This window comes from Bufo gargarizans, chromosome 6 (genome assembly GCF_014858855.1).
Source record: "Bufo gargarizans isolate SCDJY-AF-19 chromosome 6, ASM1485885v1, whole genome shotgun sequence".
Classification (NCBI taxonomy): domain Eukaryota; kingdom Metazoa; phylum Chordata; class Amphibia; order Anura; family Bufonidae; genus Bufo; species Bufo gargarizans.
The window spans coordinates 155320295-155347208 of record NC_058085.1 but is presented as its reverse complement, the minus strand read 5'-3'; the positions used below and the strand labels follow the sequence as shown (position 1 = coordinate 155347208).

Sequence of the window (26914 nt, the reverse complement as noted above, 5' to 3'; positions counted from 1 at the left end):
AACTTGTCCCGCAAAAACAACCCTCATACGTCTATGGGCTCATGCACACAACGCTTTTTCAGTGTTTTGCTGTCCGTTTTTTACAGTTCTGTTGTTCCGTTTTTTTTGTTTTCGTTGTGTTTCCTTTCTGTTTTTCCGTATGCCATATACAGTAATTACATAGCAAAAATTGTGCTGGGCATAAAATTTTCAATAGATGGTTCCGCAAAAAACGGAACGGATACGGAAGACATACAGATACATTTCCGTATGTGTTCAGTTTTTTGTGCGGACCCTTTGACTTGAATGGAGCCAAGCACTGTGATTTTCGGACAAGAATAGGACATGTTCTATCTTTTCACAGTACGGAAATACTGAAACGGAATGCGCATGGAGACACTTCCGGTTTTTTTTGCTGAACCATTGAAATGAATGGTTCAGTATATGTACCGCATACTGAACTTAAAAAACGGCCAGTATACTGAACGCAAAATACTGTCGTGTGCATGAGCCCTATGTGAATGGAAAAATTTAAAAGTTATGGCTCTGGGAAGGATGGGAGTAATAAACTTGAAAATGGCCCTGTCCTGAAGGGGTTAAGTATTCACAAAATCTCCATAATTAAAATGCCTGTAAACATCCAAGTTGAAGATTGTCCTGATTAGGTTCAGGGAGTGATTAAATGTACAGCTGTTCATCTTTTCATTGTCCCCCCAAATGTGATGATCAGATGGAGCATATCTTCCCTGATTGGTAAGGCTACTTTCACACTAGCGTTCGATCGGATCTGTTCTGAACGGATCCGATCATAATAATGCAGACGGAGGCTCCATTCAGAACGGATCCGTCTGCATTATTTTAGCATATAACAGCTAAGTGTGAAAATAGCCTCGTACGGATCCGTCCAGACTTTCAATGTAAAGTCAATGGGGGACGGATCCGCCTGAAGATTGAGCCATATTGTGGCATCTTCAAACGGATCCGTCCCCATTGACTTACATTGTAAGTCTGGACGGATCCGCACGCCTCCGCACGGCCAGGCGGACACCCGAACGCTGCAAGCAGCGTTCAGCTGTCCGCCTGTCCGTGCGGAGGCGAGCGGAGCGGAGGCTGAACGCCGCCAGACTGATGCAGTCTGAGCGGATCCGCTCCATTCAGACTGCATCAGGGCTGGACGGCTGCGTTCGGGTCCGCTCGTGAGCCCCTTCAAACGGAGCTCACGAGCGGACCGACGAACGCTAGTGTGAAAGTAGCCTCAGGTGGGGTGATGCCATGTACAAAAGTTGGGGTCACTGGAGGCTGTGCAGGGGGAGAGATGACAGTAACAAGCTGCTGTTCTCTTTCTTCCCGATGTCGCTTGCTGCCTCCCTTCTCTAACCAGACCTAAGCTTGGCAGTAAAAGGATAAAGTAGATGGACTCTGTCAGGATCCATTCTGCTTTATTAAAATCAGGTGTATAATAAATAAAGCTCCTGATGCACATGTAAACAGAGTCTAGTTTTTTGGTCATCACTCACCTGCTGGACCTGTGGAATTAAGCATACTTACATGCTCCACACCAAACGGTTCTAGCTCCTTCGGCCCACTTTTGTATTCGATGTGCACTGGTCCTCGCTTGTTAACTTCCAGAATGGAGATGGGTCACGTGTGCCCCTGCAGACAGTGACTTGCCACAGAGGTGACGTGTCTCCCAAGCTGCGCTCCACTGAAGGACTTGCCTTTGTAACAGTCTTAGCCCAATTGTTAATCCCTTGCATAGAGAGAAATATAAGCATAGCATACTGGCTGCATGCAGCCAACACCAAGAGGGAGCTTACTACATACCGAGTTATTATGGAGTCCAATGCAGTAAGCTCTTAAGCTCCCTCTAGTGGTGGCTGCATACAACAGTAAGGTTCTAAGCTTCAGCCACTATAAAGATATAGTCAGAGCTTATTCTACACATAATTTTGTATGTATGTATGTATGTATATATATATATATATATATATATACACATATATACACACACAAAATTAATAAATAAATGTTGCCTATGGGCGTCAACTTCACTACAAGAGAAAGTTTTATGAAATGAATGAAAAATAGTGTCTTCTTTAAAATGAAATGCAAACTAGCCTGGATTTTGTGGTATGCAAAATTTCTCTCAAGGTCATCTATCTCCAGTAGTCGAGACAGGAGACTTGGAAATAATATATGGAAATAATATCTTGAGATGAATTTATTTCCCACTCAAGAATCAATTGCGTGATATGAAGCAATCAATATCATTCCCTTGGATTCTCTCTCTTCTCAATCAATAATTATTCAGTAAGGTAATTGAAATGCCCAATGTAGACTAATTTTCATCATCTTTGTAGTCACAAGTTATTAGTGAAGATGTTACAAGAGACAGACACCTCTCTGTGAGATCGGAGCTGGGGCATTGACCTTTTATGTACTGAGCAGTAGGTGGCACGGCTGGTTGATAAATGATGTGACCTAGCTGACAAAGCCGGTTAGATAATAGAGAAATCCTATTTCAAACAAGGCACTGGAGAATCTGAAATTGTCCATGAGACTAATCAATAGTTACTGCTTAGTGCAATATATTTTATTATACATTTCATGATAAATGGGCAATAAATATGAACTGAAACTGGATGTTTCTATTTGCAGTGTGGTGGATCTCATGTATACATACATACATGTGCTTATGGATTACTAGGTTATTACTGGCTGGTGGAACATCAGCGTATACAAAGACCCACTCTGATGTGAATAACTATTAACTGTACCAGTGTAGTATGGATGTCGAAGGTTTTCCTAAAGTGTTGTAAATGGACCTGTGCGGCAGTCTTCACCCACTGCGTTATCCAGACTAGTCACTGAGATGGGCTGGGTAGACCTATGGTGGGAACGACACCCAAGTCTCCTTGCTTCACCCCATCACAGGGAGCTTTGTCTAGGATTGATTATATGCTCGGCACAGCCCCCACATACTTAGACCTTGTGGATATTCAATATGGTCCACAGATGTATCAGGTCATGCACCCCTAGTGGTGAGGTTGAAGCTACCTGATACCACAAGATCTGTAGCTAAACTTCGCATCCATCCCTTCTGGATATCCCTTATGACAGTTAACGATCGTATCCCAGACCGACTCAATATGTTCCTGGAGGTACATGATAGTACTACGGATGACCTGTTGCTCTGGGACACGTTGAAAGCTTATATGCGCTGCTGCCTTAAGTCCTCCATATCTTATATTAAGAAAGATATGCAACGTAAGGAGGAGGAACTGGGTTGCCAATGTAAAGAGGCAGAGGAATGGTATACTTCTAACCACACGGAGGACAACAGGATGGAGTGGATGCAGAAGGGGTGGCAGTACCTGATACACCTTAGGGAGAGAAGTGACCGCAAGCTTTTTATCCTTAAACAGCAATCATATGAATTGGGCAACCAGGCAGGTAAAATACTGGCCATGTGGTACATAGCAATACAACAGCCCCATCAGTGTTGCACATACACACTGCAGAGGGTACCCTAGTGGAGGCATACGGAGGTATAATGGCTAGATTCCAAGAGTTTTACCAAGACCTATATAGCTTAGTGATACAATACACCCACCCTGAATTGACTAGCTATCTGCAGGAAGTTAAATACCCACAGCTGAGTGAACAAGATAGCTGGACAAGACGGGGGGGAATAGGGTGAGAGATATAGGATGGTGGGAAGAAGAAAATAGGGCGCCAAGGGATGCCAGTTGCCAAAACCAAAGAAAATTCAAGGCTGCTCACACCCAGTAAAACCAAGGTTCAACCGTACGCAACAAATGATAGATGCACGGGGGAAAAAATGCCAGTGGAGCGCCAAGTGTTGAAAAGAAAATAAGAAATAAATAACCAATAAATGTGGCTAATCAAGGTCTACAGGGCCATCCTAAAGATAACGAGAAAGGAGGCCATATGGTGTGAAGCCAATTAAAGTGGTAAAGGTGAAAGATTAAAAGTTTTTACATTTAGAAATATAGTTAAAACAATACTAAAAGTGAGTACAGATCAATTACTATATTACTCAGTAAAATATGCACACAATCATGTGTGTTACTCACTTCAACGGGGGGAAGGGGAGAACAAGATAAACTCAAGACACTACACGCCAAACCCCCCTTCACCGAGAACTCCTGTAGAATGTTAGTTCCCCTGTCGTCCTATTGATTGATAACCCGATGGACTTCAGACGTAGCACAGGTAACTTTTATTGTAGTCAGCTCAACACGTTTCGGGGCAAAATAAAAACCCCTTCCTTAGGAGCATATTGCAATACAGGTAAACAAGTGATTATCAACAATTTATAGCTGGTCACATTAAGGAGAGCGTCCCACGTGGTGGACCGCCCACTCCCAGTCACGTGACCCGGACGTGCGTTCCACCCGCGGAACGCACACCCAATCGATCCTACTCCATTATTCAGAAACCAACAGATAAACACACAAATAATGATTGGGTACAATCTATACAATAGATATGGCAGTCGGGCCACATTGTTGGCTGAGCCCCCACCTACTTGAGCGGCTCCAGGGCCTGCAAAAGCACATTCAATCTTGACTTTCGGTCACGTGGTGTTGGAGGCCGGACCTGCGTTCCACTAGTGGGACGCACAGTGGCAGTGTTGTGGCATCAAATACATTTGGGAAAATTAAAGAATCATTGAAAACAGGTGACCCACTAATGGGTAGGTATAAATACCATAGCTATATACAATAATGAAGAGGGGAAAATAAAATAAGATGTATAAAAGACTCAAAGCTTCCGCGTTCCACAGTGGAACGCAAGGAGAATTTTCATTTAATAACACAACCTGGAATTAACATGGATTGTTTGAGGTTTTGCATAATTTAATTTACAGAACATGCCCACAACTTTGATTATTTTTTTTATTTATTGTGAAGCAAACAACAAATAGGACAAAATAACAGAAAAAGTCAATGTGCATAACTATTCACCCCCCTAAAGTCAATACTTTGTAGAGCCACCTTTTGCGGCAATCACGGCTTCAAGTTGCTTTGGATAAGTCTCTATGAGCTTGCCACATCTTACCTGGGATTTTTGCCCATTGCTCCTTGTAAAACTGCTCCAGCTCCTTCAAGTTGGATGGTTTGCGCTTGTGAACAGCAATCTTTAAGTTTGACCACAGATTTTCTATTGGATTGAGATCTGGGCTTTGACTAGGCCATTCCAACACATTTACATGTTTCCCCTTAAACCACTCAAGTGTTGCTTTAGCAGGGTGTTGGGGGTCATTGTCCTGCTGGAAGGTGAACCTCCGCCTTAGCCTCAAATCAGAGTGGTACAGGTTTTGCTCAAGAATATCCCTGTATTTAGCACCATCTATCTCTCCCTCAACTCTGACCAGTTTCCTAGTCTCGGCTGCTGAAAAACATCCCCACAGCATGATGCTGCCACCACCATGTTTCACTATCGGGATGGTGTTCTTTGGGTGATGTGATGTGTTGGGTTTGCGCCAGACATAGCGTTTTCTTTAATGGCCGAAAAGTTCAATTTTAGTCTCATCAGACCAGAGCACCTTCCTCCATACATTTTGGGAGTCTCCCACATGCCTTTTCGCAAACTCACAACGTTTTTGTTTTTTGCTGAAAGTAATGGTTTTCTTCTGGCCACTCTGCCATAAAGCCCAACTCTATGGAGCGTACGGCTTATTGTCGTCCTACAGCCAGGTCCATAAATATTGGGACATCGACACAATTCTAACATTTTTGGCTATATACACCACCACAATGGATTTAAAATAAAACAAACAAGATGTGCTTTAACTGAAGACTGTCAGCTTTAATTTGAGCGTATTTGCATCCAAATCAGGTGAACGGTGTAAGAATTACAACAATTTGCATATGTGCCTCCCACTCGTTAAGGGGCCAAAAGTAATGGGACAGAATAATAATAATCATAAATCAAACTTTCACTTTTTAATACTTGGTTGCAAATCCTTTGCAGTCAATTACAGCCTGAAGTCTGGAACGCATAGACATCACCAGACGCTGGGTTTTATCCCAGGCCTCTACTGCAACTGTCTTCAGTTCCTGCTTGTTCATGGGGCATTTTCCCTTCAGTTTTGTCTTCAGCAAGTGAAATGCATGCTTAATAGGATTCAGGTCAGGTGATTGACTTGACCATTGCATAACATTCCATTTTTTTCCCTTAAAAAACTCTTTGGTTGCTTTTGCAGTATGCTTTGAGTCATTGTCCATCTTCCATGTGAAGTGCCGTCCAATTAGTTCTGAAGCATTTGGCTGAATATGAGCAGATAATATTGCCCGAAACACTTCAGAAATCATCCTGCTGCTTTTGTCAGCAGTCACATCATCAATAAATACAAGAGAACCAGTTCCATTGGCAGCCATACTTGCCCACGCCATGACACTACCACCACCATGCTTCACTGATGAGGTGGTATGCTTAGGATCATGAGCAGTTCCTTTCCTTCTCCATACTCTTCTCTTCCCATCACTCTGGTACAAGTTGATTTTGGTCTCATCTGGCCATAGGATGTTGTTCCAGAACTGTGAAGGCTTTTTTAGATGTTGTTTGGCAAACTCTAATCTGGCCTTCCTGTTTTTGAGGCTCACCAATGATTTACATCTTGTGAGGAACACTCTGTATTCACTCTGGTGAAGTCTTCTCTTGATTGTTGACTTTGACATTCATACACCTACCTCCTGGAGAGTGTTCTTGATCTGGCCAATTGTTGTGAAGGGTGTTTTCTTCACCAGGGAAAGAATTCTGTAGTGATCCACCACCGTTGTTTTCCGTGGTCTTCCGGGTCTTATGGTGTTGCTGAGCTCACCGGTGCGTTCCTTCTTTTTAAGAATGTTCCAAACAGTTGTTTTGGCCACACCTAATGTTTTTGCTATCTCTCTGATGGGTTTGTTTTGTTTTTTTCAGCCTAATGATGGCTTGCTTCACTGATAGTGACAGCTCTTTGGATCTCATCTTGAGAGTTGACCGCAACAGATTCCAAATGCACACTTGAAATGAACTCTGGACCTTTTATCTGCTCATTATAATTAGGACAATGAGGGAATAACACACACCTGGCCATGGAACAGCTGAGAAGCCAACTGTCCCATTACCTTTGGTCCCTTAACAAGTGGGAGGCACATATGCAAACTGGTCATCTGATTTGGATGTAAATATCCTCAAATTAAAGCTGACAGTCTGCACTTAAAGCACATCTAGTTTGTTTCATTTCAAATCCATTGTGGTGGTGTATAGAGCCCAAAATGTTAGAATTGTCGATGTCCCAATATGTATGAGTCTGACTGTATGTACAGATACTCCAGTCTCTGCTGTGGAACTCTGCAGCTCCTCCAGGGTTACCTTAGGTCTCTGTGCTGCTTCTCTGATTAATGCCCTCCTTCCCGGTCCATCAGTTTTGGTGGGTGGCCGTCTCTTTGCAGGTTTACTGTTGTGCCATGTTCTTTCCATTTTTGGTTATGATAGATTTGATGGGGCTCCTGGGGATCATCAAAGATTTGGATATTTTTGTATAACCTAACCATGACTTGTACTTCTCAACAACATTGTACCTTACTTGTTTGGAGAGTTCCTTGGTCTTCATGGCAGTGTTTGGTTAGTGATGCCTTTTGCTTAGGTGTTGCAGCATCTGGGGCCTTTCTAAAAAAAAAAGGTGTGTATATGTAATGACAGATCATGTGACACTTAGATTGCACACAGGTGGACATTATTTCACTAATTATGTGACTTCTGTAGGTAATTGGTTGCACCAGAGCTTTTTATGGGCTTCCTAACAAAGGGTGCACATGCCAATTTTCTGTTTTCTATTTCTAAACAATAGTTTTATTTATATATTTTTCTCATTTCACTTCACCAACTTAGACTGTTCTGATGCATCACATAAAATTTAGATTAACAAAACATTGAACTTAAGGCTGTAATGTAACAAAATACAAAAAAAAGTCAAGGGGGGTGAATACGTTTGCAAGGCACTGTATATGCCGATGACTTGATACTGTTTATGGATGACGTGGAGACAATTTTACCACGGGCGATAGATCTTATTGACCGCTTCAGGCACTTCTCCAGTCTCGGCATAAACTGGTCCAAATCAGCCTTCATGTCACTTTGGACAACTACCTGGCCATCAGTATATCACAACCTTCCTGTGGTAGATCATTTCAAGTAACTTGGTATCATAATCACTAAAGACCCACTTATGCCCTTTACTAAAAACTTTGCCCCCATGGAATCCTTTTTCAAGTTCAGATCTTGAAAACTCTTCCCCTATAACTCTATAATGGGTAGGCTTAACCTTATTAAAATGATCTTACTATCTAAAGGTCTCTACCTACTGGAATATGCATGTATGTGTATACCACACAGTTTCTTTGATCGCTTACACTCCTTGGTGACTTCCTTTGTATGGGGGGCAGCCAGGTATAAACTTGCTTCACATACCCTACCAGGGGCGGATTGGCCGTAGACCCTACAGGAAAATTTCCCGGTGGGTCGATGCCCAGAGGGCCACCCGAGCTCTCCTGATGGCTGCAGGCCAGGTATATAATGATCTGATGCTCATCGGCTGATGTTGCCCTCCTGAGCTCAACTGTATTACCATCCTCAGGACGATGATACAGTTGAATACTGTGGAGAGGGCGGCAGTATTTTGTGCTGCACTATGGTATTCGATTCTGCTGCGGCGGTACTTTGTGCTGCACTATAGTATTGCAGGCTCTGTCTACTTCTGTTGGCCCTGCCTACTTATGTTGCCCTGTCTTCTATGTATTTAGTCCCGCCTACAACATGGGTCCACTTTTAGTTTTTTCCAGGGCCACTTTAGGTTCCCAATCTGCCCTTGTACCCTCCAATACTTATTTTGAAAGATTTATATGTAAATCGGGTTCTATGTTTCATGATTGTTAACGGTCTATATCGACATACCCCCAGATAGGGATTCTTAACACACAAGGACCAATGGGAATCATATCTGTTTTATATTCCCACCTACTGTGTAACTAAATGGCTTTAAATCCATTGACTGTTGAATCTAAATGGAGGACGTTTATCCCTTATCTATCTGTGGAGGACTGGCAAGAGGCATTGGAGTCTCCATTAAAAGTCTCACCCTCCACTAATAATAGGCTAATACAATTATTTATTCTATATAGATGTTACTTGAGCCCCACAAGATTGCATAAGAATACCACACACTATGTGTCATAGATGTAAACAGGTAGACGCCGACTTCGGGCATATGATGTGGAAATGTAGTTATATTAAATCCTTCTGGCAGGAAGTTACTAATACCTTATCTACTATGATCCCTAATCCAGTCCTCTATAATCCCAAGTGTACCTGCTGCGAATACTAGAGGAAGAGACATAGCCCCATCATAATAGGATATTTTTGAGGGTAACCCTATTCCTGGCGAGCAAAGCTAGATGGATGGTAGACCAACTTCCCACTGTAGGACAATGGAGATCCCAGGTGAACTAAATTATCCCCTTTGAAAATGTAGTATACAAAAACAGAAAATGCCCACAGAAATTCTGGAAGTTGTGGGGAGCGTGGTATACTTAGTCTCTGACACTTCCTCATTGCAGACACATGCATTCAGTTATGTTAAATCTACAATGATGTATGACACGCCTTATGCACATTTCTGTTACACTTGATTATGGCTTTATTTATACGCGGGACATGTGCGAATATAACGGATTCACAATAATGTCTGGCACTTTGTATAAGCATTGTATTGCAAGTTTCAATTCCTCTACATGACGTGCATTTACCTGCCACTCCTGCTGTATGTACCACTGCCATACCTTTTTTTGTTTATACTTCAATAAAAAAAGTAAAAAAAAAAATATATACGCTACTGGTAACTTATATGATAATATAAAATCTGCCCCGATCTCCTGATAGCATAACTTTGATCACTTACAATTACTGTACAGAACTTCCATCCGAAATATGGCCATTAATGAAGGGGCAGGTGACTAGACCCATCCATTTGCAGTCCCCACTGAGTAACACTGCGCTGAATTCCAATATTGTACGCAATGCTATTCGGTAGTGGCTGAAGATGGCTGGGTGTGGTCCTGTTTCCTATTGAAGAGTCTGTACTGAAACAAGGGGACAGGACTGATATCAGGACTTGGAGCAGATTTGATAATATTGTCATAAGAGTACTTGTAGGGCTGTTTAAAGCACTTTTCAAAATATGTGATAAAGTGGTCAAGTGCTTTAAAAGGGTTCTGCAGTTTTTTTAAGCTGATGAGCTATCCCAGGGGTGGCCAACCTTACAGACACAAAGAGCCCAAAAAAAACCCTGTATGATTACCAAGAGCCACAAGCTATACATTTACACACGAGTCATCATATTTTTTGCTCTACAAGATGCACCTAGATTTTAACAAAGAAAAATAAGAGAAAAAAATATATATTTTTCATCTGATCTGAGGTCTGATAAAAATATTTTTTTCTTATTTTTGATTAGCAGATAAAAAAAGAAAAAATATATTTTTCATCAGACCTCAGATCAGACTCCTAAATAAGATCCCCAAACCTCATCAGACCCCCAATGCTCGGATCAGAGAACACAAATCAGACCCTCAGTACTCAGATTTCTCCCCCATGCTCAGATTTCCCCCTTCTCAGATCTTGACCCTCCATGCTCAGACCTGACCAACCCATGCTCAAACAAGACCCCCCCCCATGCTCAGATCTGCACCCCATGCTCAAATCTGAACCCCCATGCTCAGACCCCCCCCCCCCCCCCAAGACCCTATTGCGCAGATCAGGACCCCCCCCCCCCATGCTCAGATTCAGAACCTCCCATGCTTAGATCAGACCCCCATGCTCAGTTCTATAATAAAAAAAAAATCTCTTCCCTCTCCTGATCAGGCACTGGGTTCCTGCTTGGGCACCTCCTACTCTGCAGGTCTGACACGCTCTCCACTGTGACCGAATGAGCAGGTCATAGTGCGTGTCTCCATGTACCACATTCTCACACTGTGTGCATCAGGACGTAGTGGAGAGTGAGCTGGAGCTGCAAAGTGGGGTGGAGTGTGAGCCGCCTGACTGCTTCCCGGCTCCACAGCTAGAGCCGCACTTGAAGAAGCAAAGAGCCGCATGCGGCTCAAGAGCCACAGGTTGGCCACCCCTTAGCCATCCTCTGGCTAGATCATTAGCATCTGACCGGCGGGGGTCCGATACCCGGGACCCCTGCCGATCAGCTGTTTGAGAAGGCAGCGGTGCTGGCAGTAGCGCCGTGGCCTTCTCGCTGTTTACCGCAGGCCCAGTGATGTGACGACTAGTATCAATGGCCTGGGCGGGGCTAAGCTCTGTTCACTTGAATGGAGCTTAGCCCCGCCCAGGCCATTGATACTAGTGGTGACGTCACTGGGCGTGCAGTAAACAGTGAGAAGGCCACGGTGCTACTGCCAGCGTCGCTGCCTTCTAAAACAGCTGATCGGCTGCTGTCTGATTCCTACAGAGCATGACCACATCATGACTCGCCCTAATCTCTGTATAAAGTATTGATCCCTCTCCTGAATATCCCGGAATCAAGCAGAGTATTTTTTATACAGATACATTATGTGGATTATGACAATTCCTAAGGAGGATTGATTCTCTTTAGGAAAAAGGTCACGGGAAGAATCAATATTTCAGCCTCATAAGAGCACAGGTAAAATTTGGGCTGCAAGACATGTATGTAATAGTGAGATTTTATTATGCTGTTTTATGTCTGATCTTCTCATTTACTCTTTTTCTGACAGCTCGGATCACAGTTACCCAAAAGTGCTTTTTCCAACATGCTCAGACACAATTCAGTATTACAGAGACTTGACCTACGAAGTTGTTCTGACTGGTTAACGGATAAGGAGTTACTTCCAGTCATTGGGCAGAACCACCATCTCCTTCATATCAATCTGAACAGCTGTGTCCAGTTGAGCCGTCATTCCTTGGTGGCCATCTCGCTCAGCTGTCCCCACTTAAGGAACATCTGCCTGGGTCATTGTGAATGGGTGGACTGCCTTTCCCTCCGCAGCCTGGCAGATCACTGTAAACATTTGGAGGCTGTTGAGCTGACTGCCTGTCGCCAGCTAAAGGATGACGCAATATGTTACTTGGTGCAGAAAAGCAAGCAAATTAAATCTCTCTCGCTAGCAGTTAATGCAAATATTAGTGATGTTGCTGTGGAAGAGACTGCTAAAAACTGCCGTGACTTAGAGGACCTTGACTTGACAGGATGTCTGCGTGTCAAGAATGAATCCATTAGGTAAATGTGCATTATCTAGTATATTTACACAATATCCACCAAAAGCTGTTGTGACATTGATGTACATAATGCAGTACAGCAACCTGCTCACCTTGTGTTTGCATTATACAGCAGGAGAACTTCTGGCATATATGTCAACTGCCCCTCAGTGTATACATCTGACAGAAGGTTCAGTCTTAATAGGAACTGACCAGGCAAAAATTCACAAAACGCTAAATTCAGTCAAACTCCAAATGGATGAAGATACGTCCAATAGACAACATGCGTGATAGAGGTTCTCTCGGATCTCTCCAGCATAATCTAAGAGGTTTGAGTTTAGCACCACAAAGCAATAACTAATTAAAATGAATACAGACCCCCAAATCAGCACACAGATTTATACAAACACCTGATCAGACCCCAAAGATACCTCAAATTTATACAAACCTCATATTACACCCCAGATCAGCACCCAAATTCATATAGACCCCAGATAAAACCCCAAATTTATACAGACCTTCAAATCAAACGTCACACTTATGCAGACCCCAGATTACACCCCAAATTCATACATTCCCCAGATCATAGCCAAAATTTATACAGACCCCAAATCAGACTGCTGCCGCCCCTGTAACCCCCACCCATCCACTTTTGTCCTCTAAATGCAGACCTCAGAGCAGACAAAAAAAAAAAGTAACTCTCCTCTTCCGGGTGACACCACTATACCACCACTAGCTCTTCATGCAGCGCAGCACTGTTTCGTGGCAACAGCGCTGCACTGCATCCAGACATTTCACAACGTCAGGTTATAATGTGCACCTACAAGCCCTACATCCTGAAGCTGTACAGGACATAGGGCAGTGCTGGCACCCAGAGACAAGGACCAGGGAGCAGTAGGTAATGCCAGCTCAGCGCAAGCGATTACATACTCCGAACACAATAGACCAGGGATCAGCAACCTTTGGCACCCAGCTGTTGTGAAACTACAATTCCCAGCATGCTCCATTCATTTCTATGAGAGTTCTTAGAAGAGCAGAACAAGTATGCATGCTGGGAGTTGTAGTTTCACAACAGCTGGAGTGCCGGAGGTTGCCTACCCCTGCAATAGACAATATGAGGTGTACCAGTGCATCATAAAGACAATTTTGCTAAAGTTAAAAAAATTCTACAATTTTTTTTGGTGAAAGTGGTAAAAAACACATGCACACGTTATCATACCACTTGCAGAAACCTGTGTAATAAATATAAGTTGTTCTTTATACCGCCCCGTGAACAACACAAAAAATACTAAATAGTTTTTTCCTATTCACCACACCACAAAAAATAAATGTTAACAAGTTCTATGTAGCCTAAAAATGGAACCAATGAAAACTATTTCTCGCCTCCCAAAAGTTCTATGTGGCTACATCAGCACAAAAATGAATGACTTCTGGCTCTTGGAACGCGGCGGCATAATGAGATGCGCTATTATTGCTCAAAAGTTGTAAAAAAAAAAAAAAGGTGGAAGTTATATGTATCTCAAAATGGCGTCACTAAAAAATGCAAATAAACCCACAATAAATAAGCTCTCATATGGCAACATTGACAGAAAAAAGTTATAGCCAGAAAAAAAAAAAATAGCCAACGAGCTGCTGATTTTGTACCCTTCCTTGGCTGCAAGGGGTATTTTTAGACACCTTTCACATGGGCGAGACTTCCGCGCGGGTGCAATGCGTGACGTGAACGCATTGCACCCGCACTGAATCCAGACCCATTCACTTCTATGGGGCTGTGCACATGAGCAGTGATTTTCACGCATCACTTGTGCGTTGCGTGAAAATCGCAGCATGCTCTATATTGTGCGTTTTGCACGCAACGCAGGCCCCATAGAAGTGAATGGGGCTGCGTGAAAATCGCAAGCATCCGCAAGCAAGTGCGGATGTGGTGCGATTTTCACGCACGGTTGCTAGGAGACGATCGGGATGGAGACCCGATCATTATTATTTTCCTTATAACATGGTTATAAGGGAAAATAATAGCATTCTGAATACAGAATGCATAGAACAATAGCGCTGGAGGGGTTAAAAAAACTAAAAAAAATGTAACTCACCTTAGTCCACTTGCTCATGCAGCCCGGCATCTCCTTCTGTCTTCATCTAGCTGTGTGCAGTAATAGGACCTGTGGTGACGTCACTCTGGTCATCACATGATCTTTTACCATGGTTGATAAATCATGTGATGATCGGAGTGACGTCACCACAGGTCCTTTTCCTGCACACAGCACAGAAGACAGACAGAAGAGATGCCGGGCTGCACGAGCAAGTGGATTTAGGTGAGTTTAATTTTTTTTTTAACCCCTTCAGCGCTATTGTACTATGCATTCTGTATTCAGAATGCTAATATTTTCCCTTATAAGGGAAAATAATACAATCTACAGAATACCGATCCCAAGCCCGAACTTCTGTGCATGCAAAACGCATTACAATGTTTTGCACTCGCGCAGAAAAATTGTGCATGTTCCCGCAAAGCATCCGCACCTTTTACTCCAACGCCCGTCTGAAAGAGGCCTTACTCTTCCAGAAAAAAATGCAGTGCGCTCCCTGGACCTCCTGTCCTGTATTAATGAGCTTCCGGCGGACTTCCGGCGGCATGTGTGTACTAGCAGCAGCACGGATCCGGCAGGCTTTTCACCCGCCGGAACAGCCTGCCAGGGAAGGCTGCCGCTAATGTGAAAGTAGCCTAACAATACAATATTGTCATTTGTGTGCTGTCCACATCCGGAAGTCCCTTCTGCAAGGAAAGAACATATCCTATTCTGGTTGGCAAAAATGCGGACCGTGGACCCATTGAAGTCAATTTGTCTGCAAAAAGAATATCGATGGCACATGGGCAGTATCTGTATTTTGCCAATCCATAGTTTGCAGACTGTAAAATATATACGGTCATGTGCATGAGGCCTAATATAGGTAACAGCATGGACCAATAAGCCAAATGCATCCTGTTTAAAAATATAGAATTACCTTGTAACACCTTTTAAGTGATTTGATTCTTACTATAACCCACTATACGATTCCTACCCAGTGACACAGCTGGAGGCAAATCCGTTCTTCTGCATTTGATTACAATGCATTTTTGGAAAACCATTAAATATTTAATCACAAGGAGCGTGGGTTTTGAATCCGGTGTTCCTCTCCAGGAGAATATCTATTAATATTTTATACATTCACAGTGATCACTTATTTAGAGCTGGGGAACTGTAATACGGTGTTCAGTTTCCATCACTTGGGAATTACAACTTTCTTATATTTTCCAATGATATTTGTTATAATTTAAAAAAACTAAAAAACATCCTGGGCTTGCCACAAAGACAGAGCTTCCTACTACTAAAGAGTGTCAAGATATTTCTATAGATGGCAGGCTATGAAGAAGAATGAAACAATATCCAGCCATCTAGATCAGTCTCCACCCCCCCTCCATAAATTCAGGGGTGGAAAGAGCATCATTCATCAGAGAAACGACTAGAAGGCGGCATATGACAATGAGTTACAGAACACTAAGGTAGCAGCTGGATGTATGGTAAAAATTTACATTATTTCAGAAGGCAGACCTATATGGTATAAAAGTATAAAAAAACACATCAATGAAGCTGTTTTGGGGGGAATTTTTGGGGAAATAAAACATGAAAACAATAGAAAATATGTTGAAAATGTGTTTTTGATATGGATTTCAGTGTGCAAAAAAATGTGCTATAATCACACAGAATAGATAAATTGGGGCAGGTTGCCACAGATTTCTAATGGGATTCAGGCCAGATGGGCACTTACCACAAAAATACAGTATAATCTGCAGGTAGCATGTTATAGAGCAGGAGGAGCTGAGCAGATCGATTATAGTTTTGTGGGAAAAGATTCAGTAAAACTTGTATTTCATTCATTTATATTCTGTCTCATTTGGGGCTTTGAAATCAAGGAGGCGGTCCTATAAGTGATTGACAACTATCTGTATACATAAGAGGGAAGGCTGTCATTACTGATAGGACGACCTCCTTGACTTCAGAGTCTACAGTACATGCCCAAGACAGTGGAAATCAATGGAAAAACACCAGCATCCAACAAAAGAACGTATAAACTTTATTGACTTTAAAACCAAATAGGGACAAGACATGGACACGAACCCCTACGCGTTTCAGGTCCAACCTTACTCATGGCATAAAATCGTACAAAAACACAGAGAACCAATTTAAAATTACAAATGACCAGTGGTTGTCCATTAAACCCCATAACATAGTAACTGTAAGGGGTATGGCCACACATGGTGGGATCCACTGCAGATATTCCACAGGGGCAAATCTGCACCAAATTGTTCAGATTTTGGTATGTAAATTATGTGATTGGCCACAGATTGTCTTGCAAAGAGTGAAATCTGGAGCATAAATTGACATTCCACAGATTAAAACCCACATGGTGTGTGTCAAGTTACGTGCAGATTTGATTTTTCAACAGTTTTTAAAACCTCAACCAACTGCTTCTACTTAAACTTTTGGGATTTTCCAGTATGCAATTCGCTGTGGAAAATCTGCAGCATTTACGCCAATTGTGGCCGGTTACTTGGTGCCTGTAACAAGAGTGATTTCAGTAAACCCATACCAGCACTATATACTATATAAGCTCATCCACAGAAGATTTGTCACACAAATTTCTGGAACTAAAAACCTATTTCTTACGTCTGAGTGGGGTAGGTGTACAGGTCTACAAACCCCATTCAGATGTGTGGGACAGTCCAAAAATGTCTCTGCCAGATGTCAGCATATCCTTACTGCCCAGCGTTTTCACTAGGTTTTGCACAAATTATTTCCAGTATCTTCAGTTTGATTAAAGCAAAATTTTTATTTATTTTGTCTTCTGCAGGACTCTTGCTGAGTACTGTGCCAAGCTAAAATCCCTCAAAGTAAAGCACTGCCATAACGTGACAGAATCTAGCCTAGGAATCCTGAGGAAGAGGGACGTTACCTTGGACGTGGAGCCTCCCTTACAAAGAGCATTGGTTCTCTTGCAGGACGTTGTTGGATTTGCACCATTTATTAATCTTCAAATTTAGGAATATTTTCAGAGCAAGGCCACTCATTATCTCATTACCACCACTGCCAAAACCCCGAAACCCAGAAGACATAACCCATAACACTACCACCCCGGCACACAGTCTGCAGCCAGACTTTACAGCAGCAGTAAACATTTTAAAAGGTGCAATGAGGTCGGAGAACATTACTTTGTGGCTGGAGGCAAGTGAGATTTACTCCCATAACTCAACAGTAGGTTGATAGTGATTATTAGCACATCAAGATCTTTGATTTGTTGACCTTTTAAAAAACAAGGAACAGCATACTGCCCCTCCGGTGACACCACGGATGGCTTTATTTATTACTGCAGAGCAAGAAAAGACATATTTACACAGTATCATTCACTCCAGCTAACTTCATGCAGCCAGTGAAGCGTGGTTCAGCTCCTGACTAGACTATCAGAATACATTATGAATATGGATACAGTTTGGTGAAGATATTGGGTTAAATGATAACGTTAAAAAAAGTTAATAAAATGAAAGAATTACATGAAGCCTATATGTCTTTTGTTTGCATTTTAACTAATTCTTTATATCCAGACATGAGAAAAACAAAGTATACCCTCTTTAAATTCTATGCATTTTATTTTTAATCAAGACATCCTGGTCCGTAGAAGGTCTTAAAATTAGGTAACTACAACCTCAGATGGACAAAAACACATGCCCAGATGTTGCACTACGTTTTTTTCCTGGAAGTGTAAAAAAAACTCCTTGTAGTATTTTTGAGCAGTACAAAAGTTGGAGTAATAAAAATAATTATTATGTAGGCATAAATAATGTGAGGAATATGGATTTATATTTACTGTCAGCCATGTCCTCACCCCCCCCCCCATTTGCTGACAGATAGCAGAGGTAGTGAACTCCACAGGAGGGCCCTGCTTCAAAGCCCCAGCCCTGATTGTCATTTGCTTCACCTCTTGTCATGTTAATCAGTGTACATGCAAAATAGGTTCCCCATCTAAGTGTCAGCTGGCAAGGAAGAAAGCCCCAGGGGTCCAGGCTTCAAGGAGGCCCCAGGTGGAGAAGGTCACACCCTCAATCCACCAGTTTGGAGGCACGCTAAATCCTGCAGGAAAACCCCCCAGCAGGAGGTATCAGCCGTTGCCAGGATCAAGGATACCTTCCAGACATGTTGGCACCTACATTTCATAAGGAATTATGAATCGCCTGGCCATCGCATGCGCAAACCGGATACATATTTGTGTCCTGGTGGCCACAATGTTTATTTGATGGGGGCATGCCAGGGAAAGAATGATATCCATATCTCCCCATAGAAACCACATAACGGTACCAGGTGTGGTATTCGTCACACATAACATTAAGAGGTTGCTATTTATGCAGGGAAACCATTACTTCCATTCCGTGGAACAAGAGGCATTTATATCATAGGGCTGGCCTTTCAGTATAATGCAGAACGCACACGGCCGATGTCCGTGTTTTGCGGATCAACAATTTGCAGACCACAAAACAGATATGGTCGTCTAAATGAGCCCTGTCTTCCATGCATAAATAACAAATTTAGACAATTTTAAATTTGTCCGACATCATACACTGAAAAAAGACAACCTTTTTTGGAGCTCCATATCTGCCACTCAGACCAGAGCAGTAGGGCATACAAAACTCAACATGCTAACAATTGAACTGGGAGGTCTGGTCGTAGTGGCAGGCAGCATTGGAGGTCTGGTTGTGGTGACAGGCAGCATTGAGTAGCAATCTGGAAGGCAAAACCAGAGTGGAGGACTGGAGGTGGTGGCATTGTGGTAAAGTGATATCAAGGTTGGGATGGAGGAACTCACAAGTACATAATGCTATATCCCATCTTTTAGGGTATATTCTGATGGTGCGGTCAAGTCATTGCTTTTACTGGGGGTCTGTGACTCCCTTTAATGTGTCAAAATTATGTTTTTTGTTTTTTTTATTGCTGCATTTTCATGGCAGCAACAATATAAACTAAAAATACCTGTCCTTAAGAGTTGTGTGCAGATATGGCATCTTTTGTAACAAACGAGGTGACTCATAAGTTAATAAAGCCCCTCGGTGGCACTGGCTAGGGTTAATAAACCAGTAGGTGGGGATCTGGGATGAATGCACAGCAGGCAGTTATAGCCAAGTGATAGAATACAGTTTTATACACAATATATTGGAATGTAACAAATTCAATAGTGTAACTGACTTCTCTGTACTTTATCACTTGGCTATAGCTGCCTGCTGTGCATTCAGTCCAGAACCCCCCCTCCCCCTCCCGGGAACTTATTAACCCTAGGTAGTGCCAGGGGCTATAAAAAAACAAACAAACAAAAAAAAAAAAACAGGCAGGCACCCTGCCCAACATTCACTAGTGCACGCTGCCTACCTCTTGCAAGAGGATGCTTACCCTGCCAGGCTGCCACTTCACTGGCAGTATTGGCAAAGTCTGCAGTGCTGCCGTTTATGCGTCTCCCTCAACAGCAGTCTTAAAGTGGTGCACGGAATGGCCCAGCATGAGTAAAATAACTAAGTATACACAACCTGCCCCAAACACCCCCTCAAGTAGTAGGCGGTCACCCTGACCTACCCCTCCTGCTTCCCAAGCTTTCTGCGCTTGATTCTGCCGCTATAGAGGCTCCATTCACGGACACTGAACTTCATGCGGTACTTAAATCGCTCCCGGGTGGCAAGAGCCCAGGCCCTGACGGGTTCACGGCTAGGTTTTACAAAGCTTTTTCCTCCAATCTTTCCCCTATTATGCTCCAAGTCTTCAATGAAGTGTCTCCTGGGCTCCCCTTCCCGGCGCAGGCCACGGCGGCGCATATTACGGTCATTCCGAAGCCAGGAAAAGACCCCCACCTGTGTGCCAGCTATCGTCCTATCTCCCTTTTAAACGTAGATCTTAAGATCTTCGCCAAATTAATGGCGAACAGATTGAACGCCTATCTGCCTTCCCTGGTTTCCGCTGATCAGGTTGGGTTTGTGCCGGGGAGGGAAGCCCGGGACAACACTCTTAAAACCCTCGACATCATCTACTATGCCAAATCTAAAAAGGTCCCCCTCATGGTGCTTTCCCTAGACGCAGAAAAGGCCTTTGACCAGATCTCTTGGCGCGCCATCCAGGAGACCCTTTCACATATAGGTTTGGGCCCGATATTCCTGTCAAAGATCCTGACACTGTACCAACACCCCACCGCTAGAGTCAAAGTGAATGGTGCCCTCTTCCCAATCCATAATGGGACACGGCAGGGATGCCCATTGTCCCCTTTATTATACGTTCTGGTCATGGAGCACCTGTTGGCCTCTATTCGTGCCAACCCGGACATAACGGGAATAAAGATCGGATCACGAGAGTATAAATGCGCGGCGTTTGCTGACGATCTCCTTCTATACATAACCAACCCACGTATCTCCTTGCCGTCCTTACTTCGAGAAATATCTCAATTTGGTACCTGGTCCAATTTTAAGATTAATGTGTCCAAGTCGGAGGCCTTGGACGTCACTCTGACAAGTGAAATGACCCAAGCTCTCAAGGCTTCTTTTCCCTTTGCCTGGCCACCTAAGGGCATAACGTATCTGGGGATTAAATTGACAGCAGACCTCTCACGACTTCATAAGTTGAACTTTGCGCCCCTCCTCTTGCAGTTCCAAAAAGATTTAGACGGATGGCGTAAACTAGACTTTTCTTGGTTTGGAAGGATTAGTATAGTAAAGATGACCCTTTTGCCGAAACTATTGTACCTTATACAGACTATTCCCCTTCATATACAGTCTACTTTCTGGTCCCAACTACGTAGGTGCTTCACACAATTTGTATGGGCCCCTGGCCGACCGCGGATAAAATGGGAGATAATGACCCGCACCAAGGAAGCGGGAGGGGTGGGTCTTCCAGATTGCAGGCTATACTATCATTCCGCAGCATATGCCCACCCAAGGCGTGGGTACAAATTACTAGGGATACTTCAGTGTGCGCGGTTTCAACCCTCCCATGGCTAGTAGGCTCTCCACGTCAACCGTCATTACATTTGTCATTCTCTGCTCACCATACCCTTGCAACTTTAGCATCCATTAGCCGCTCAACCTCATTGATTGACCCTAAAGGCCCTCTGGTGCCAATCACGGACCATCCTAGATTCCCTCCAGGACACTCCTCTAAACATTTCCTTCAAAGCTCGAGAACCCGACCGATCAGGTTCTGCCATGTTCTCTCTTGCCCCACACTTAAACCCCTGGCCCAGATTTTAGAGGCTCCACTAACCCGCAATTCCTTTGAATACTTACAACTCCAACACTTTTACACTTCTCTGAGGGGAACTCACACTCTGGCCAGAAAACTCACTGAGTTTGAGCGGATGTGTATCTCCTCCTCAGCGACCTTACACCCCATATCAGCAGTATACAAACTAATGATACACCAGCGATCCTCGTGCCTTCCTCCGTATTGTCAAGCCTGGGAGCGGGACTTGGGGACTCCGTACACCCCAGCCCAGTGGAACAGATGCTTCCTTCTAGCACACAAATCAACGGTTTCGGCCAAAGCTCAGGAAACGAGCTACAAAATTGTATCTAGATGGTACAGAGTGCCAGCACTACTCCACAAATGGAGATGTCTTAAAGAGGAAGGCACGATGATCCATGTGTGGTGGAACTGTAGCGGCTTGCGGCCCTTCTGGAACTTCGTTCATAGAATAATTAAAGAGGTCACAGGTGTCCCTATCCAAAACTCCCCAGAAGCTCTTTTGTTATTCGATAGTGTCCTGAATGTCCCGGCATATAAGAAATCCCTCCTAAAATATATGGTTCAGGCGGCAAAGGCGGTGATCCCCAGGCATTGGAAATCCCCTTCTCCCCCTTCGCCTGAGGAGTGGTTTGACGAAATTTCTCTGTATCAGAGGTTGGAAGATCTCATTAGCATTTCGCCCGCAGACACTGCACGATATGTGAGGATTTGGGGCCCGTGGGAAACCTTTCGCTCTTCAGCCGCATTTCGTGATGCGCAGGTTTAGCAGCTTCAGCAGAAATTGTACCCTCCCCCCCCCTTTTCCCTTCCCCCTACCCCCTTGTCCAGCGTCTTGTATGTTTATATGTTACTGAAATTTTACGTGTTCATTGGATATGTCTACCTCATATTCTTTCATGAGCTGTACTATGTGATGATGGGTGTATGCCCAACACAGTTCTGTGGACATCGTGTTTGAACTGTTAACATTGTTTGAATGTGCACACGTCTCTATTTTTGTTGTACCAAAATTTTTCAATAAAATCTAAATTGGAAGGACGTGGGTTGTTGGATGGCCGCTGGCGCGTGCGCAGTGCCCAGTCCCCATGGCTCTGGGTGCTTTTATTGTGTAGAGGGAACGATTTGATACATATGCAAATAAAAGTGTCATATCTTACTTGTGTGACCAGAGAAGAGTCATATTTTCAAGCTCTGACTCATCTCAGGTTAATTTGCATATGTATCGAATCGTTTTTTGTGCACGGGGGAGGCACACAGAGCTATGGCTGGGTGTTGCGGGTGTGCTGGCGGCCATCTGGCCACCCATGTCCTCAGCTCTATGCACAAAATCCCCCCAAAAAAAACAAAAAACTAAGTATACACTTGCTACTGTGCCAGGTGCAGGGCTGAACTCTAAGGCCCCTTTCACACGGGCGAGTATTCCGCACGGATGCGATGGACCCATTAATTTCTATGGAGCTGTGCACACGAGCGGTGATTTTCACGCATCACTTGTGTGTTGCGTGAAAATCGCAGCATGCTCCTCTGTGTGGTTTTTTCACGTAAGGCAGGCCCCATAGAAATGAATGGGGTTGCGTGAAAATAGCAAGCATCCGCAAGAAAGTGCGGATGTGGTGCGATTTTCATGCACGGTTGCTAGGAGATGCTCGGGATGGAGACCCGATCATTATTATTTTCCCTTATAACAGTTATAAGGGAAAATAATAGCATTCTGAATACAGAATACATAGTACAATAGCGCTGGAGGGGTTAAAAAAAAAATATATAAAAAAATGTAACTCGCCTTAATCCACTTGATCGCGCAGCCGGCATCTCCTTCTGTCTTCATCTTAGCTGTGTGGAGGAACAGGACCTGTGGTGATGTCATTCCGGTCATCACATGATCCATCACCATGGTAAAAGATCATGTGATAAATCATGTGATGACTGTGACGTCACCACAGGTCCTGTTACTGCACACAGCTAAGATGAAGACAGAAGGAGATGCCGGCTGCGCGATTAAGTGGATTAAAGCGAGTTAAATTATTATTTTTTAACCCTTCCAGCTCTATTTTACTATGCATTCTGTATTAAGAATGCTATTATTTTCCCTTATAACCATGTTATAAGGGAAAATAATACAATGTACAGAACACCGATCCCCGTAACGCACCCGCACATTTTCCTTCAACGCCCGTGTGAAAGAGGCCTAACTCCTGCTACCATTCATTACTGAATGATCAATAGCATCTCCATCATCATCTCCACTGTTCCTGGTATATTAGGAGGTCACTGTAGCTGTCACTATTGGTATGAAGGCCAACACTATTATGGAGGAATTGTAGACTGCTTTTTTCTCTGCACTTTGGCTGGAAATATTATGGGGGCACAGTAGCTGTTGCTATTTTTTGGGGGTGGGGGGGGGGGATCCGATGCGGATCAGACTTTTCACAGGAGACAGATCTACCAACTTCAAGGCTCTGACTCAGACTGATTGCTCTATTTGTTCTCCAGTAAATATCCCAGAGACTACACCTGGGAATACCGCAGTCTAGGAGGAATAGCTATACAGGAGTGGGGTGGGATGGTAGAGCCCTCTACCAGTCCTATCTACCATTCAAAAAATAACTAAATAAATAAATCAGCTCCAGCAAACTATACTTTGCTAAAACCATACAGCTGTCTAGATTCCTTTTATCTCACCCATCTGAGCAGTCCGGACGAGATGTAAACCCCGTCCAGTACATACCAAAGACATTGTAATAGTATATATTCATTTATGACACAATACACTACTACCACCTCCCAGAATGACGTAGATCATGAATTATCCACCTTGTGAAACTACAACACCCAGCATGCTCCCTCTAGATGAGACACAAACGTTGTAAGGTTAAATTGAGATCACAGTGACTGAACTCTTACACTTTGTATCTCCTTATTGGTCAGGTTGCGATAACAACAGAAGCAGACTTCTATTAAATGGAGGTCTTCACAAATCGCTGCTCAATTGCTGACGCAGAAAGACATTCCGTTCCTGTCCCCTTAGGGTACTTTCACACTTGCGGCAGAGAGAGGGTTCTGTCGCCGGAACTGCCTGCTGGATCAGGTAAAATGTATGCTAACTGATGGCATTAGTAAGACTGATCAGGCATTTTTAAGACTGATCGGTATCCTGATCAGTCGAAAAAATGCATTGAAATGCCGGATCCGTCTTTTTCGGTGTCATCCGGCAAAACGGATCCAGGCATTTATTTTTTTCACCTTTTTTGTCAGTCTGCGCATGCGCAGAACGGAAGGACAGATTCGGCACTAATACATTCCTATGGGAAACAATGCCGGATCCGGCATTCAGTCAGTTTTTTTCACTGGCGATAAAACCGTAGCATGCTGCGGTTTTCTCTTTTGTCTGATCAGTCAATACGACTGAACTGAAGACATCCTGATGCAAACTGAACGGATTACTCTCCATTCAGAATGCATGGGGATATGCCTGATCAGTTCTTTTCCGGTATAGAGCCCCTGTGATGGAACTCTATGCCGGAAAAGAAAAACGCAAGTGTGAAAGTACCCTTACTCAGTATGACAGCGCATAGGTAGGTATTGACAAATTTGTTGGCATCCTTCTGTTACAAAAAGAAAAACCCACAATGGTCACTGAAATGACTTGAAATTGACAAAAGTAATAAATAGAATTTTTATTCAATTTTAAAAAACAAACCAAATAATATGGCCTGGGCAAAAATAGTACCCCTGGAAAATGTTGAAAATAATTTGATCATAACGAAAGGTTAAACGAACGCGTCCTGTAATTAATTACTGGCATCTTCGAACTTGTAATCAGTCGTTCTGCCTATTTAAAGGGTGAAAAGTAGTTACTGGGGCACATTTTTCTAACAGATTTGCGACTATTTGGGGTAGTCAAAAGTTCCCTTTTTTTTAACCAGCCATGTAACAATTTTAGTCGCATTGTCGGTTATACACCATGTCCACCAGTTGGGCATGATGGGGCGGGGGGCGTGTTGGGGGACGGGACTCCAGGCCCAGCAACATTTCCGCCAGGCGAAAGGACTGCCACAGATAACGGCAGCGCAAGGGGGAAACTAAGACTGGCGTAAAAAGCCAGTCTTAGCAAATGTGCCTCACTGTGATTTTTGGCATGATGGTGGGTACCACACTGAACATGGACCAAAGAAGGTTAAGGAGAGAGTTGTCTCAGTAGATTAGAAAGAACATTATAGACAAACATGTTGAAGGTAAAAGCTTTTTACAAACAGCTTCATGTTCCTGTTACTACAGTTGCACATGTTCATAAATGTAAGGTTTACGGGACTATAGTCAACCTCCCGGAACGTGACCGCAAGAGGGAACTTGATGACAATTGAAGAGACACATAATACTAATGGGAACCAAAAAGCAACAACTTCCAACAAGATTACCGGTGATTTCTAAGGTCAAGGTACATCAGGGTCAGATCACAACACAAGTGGACTTAATGGAAGATGAAACCACTGTTGAAAGCAAACCATAAAAAAGCGAGACTGGAATTTGCCAAAATGTATATTGACGAGCCACAAAGCTCCTGGATAATGTCCTCTGGACAGATGAGACAAAAAACTGGAGCTTTTTTGCAAGTAACATCAGCTCTATATTCATAGACACAAACATGAAGCATACAAAGAAAAGAACATTCTACCTACTGTGAAACATCGAAGAGGCTCGGTTATGTTTTGGGGCTGCTTTGCTGCATCTGGTACAGGGTGTCTTGAATCTGTGCAGGGTACAATAAAATTTCAAGACTATAAAGGCATTCTGGAATAAAATGTGGTAGCCAGAATCAGAAAGCTTGGTCTCAGTCGCAGGTCTTGGGTCCTTCAACAGGGTAATAACTCAAAACACACAACTAGAAACATCTAAGAATAGCCTCATGCACACGGCTGTTGTTTTGGTCCACATCCGAGCCGCCGTTTTGGCGGGTCAGATGCGGACCTATTCACTTCAATGGGTCTGCAAAAGATGCGAACAGCACTCTGTGCTGTCCGCATCCGTTGCTCCGTTCCGTGGTCCGCAAAAAAAATAATATAACCTGTCCTATTCTTGGCCGCGCTTTGCGGACAATAGGCAGTTCTATTAAAGGCTGTCTGTGCCGTTCCGCAAATTGCGGAACGCACACGGACGCAATCCGTGTTTTGTGGATCCGTGATTTGCGGACCGCAAAACACACAACGGTCGTGTGCATGTAGCCAATGGCTAAGAGCAAAGCATTGGACTATTCTGAAGTGGCCTTCAATGAGCCCTGATCTAAATTCTATTGAACATCTGTGGAAGAAGCTGAAAGATGCAGTCTGGATAAGGCACCCTTCAAACCT

The 26914-nt window shown here is 43.5% G+C and overlaps 1 protein-coding gene across 2 annotated transcripts in view; it reads left to right on the top strand.

Annotated features, from left to right (window-relative positions):
• Positions 1-17847, top strand: part of FBXL15 (F-box and leucine rich repeat protein 15) — a 43882-nt gene extending 26035 nt beyond the window's left edge. For both annotated transcript variants that reach the window (XM_044298139.1, XM_044298138.1), the window contains exons 4-5: positions 11784-12286; positions 17152-17847. In XM_044298139.1, coding sequence (XP_044154074.1) covers positions 11784-12286; positions 17152-17341 — 693 coding nt within the window. In that variant the 3' untranslated portion in view covers positions 17342-17847. The remainder of the gene's footprint in view (positions 1-11783; positions 12287-17151) is intronic.
• The last annotated feature ends 9067 nt before the right edge of the window (positions 17848-26914 follow it).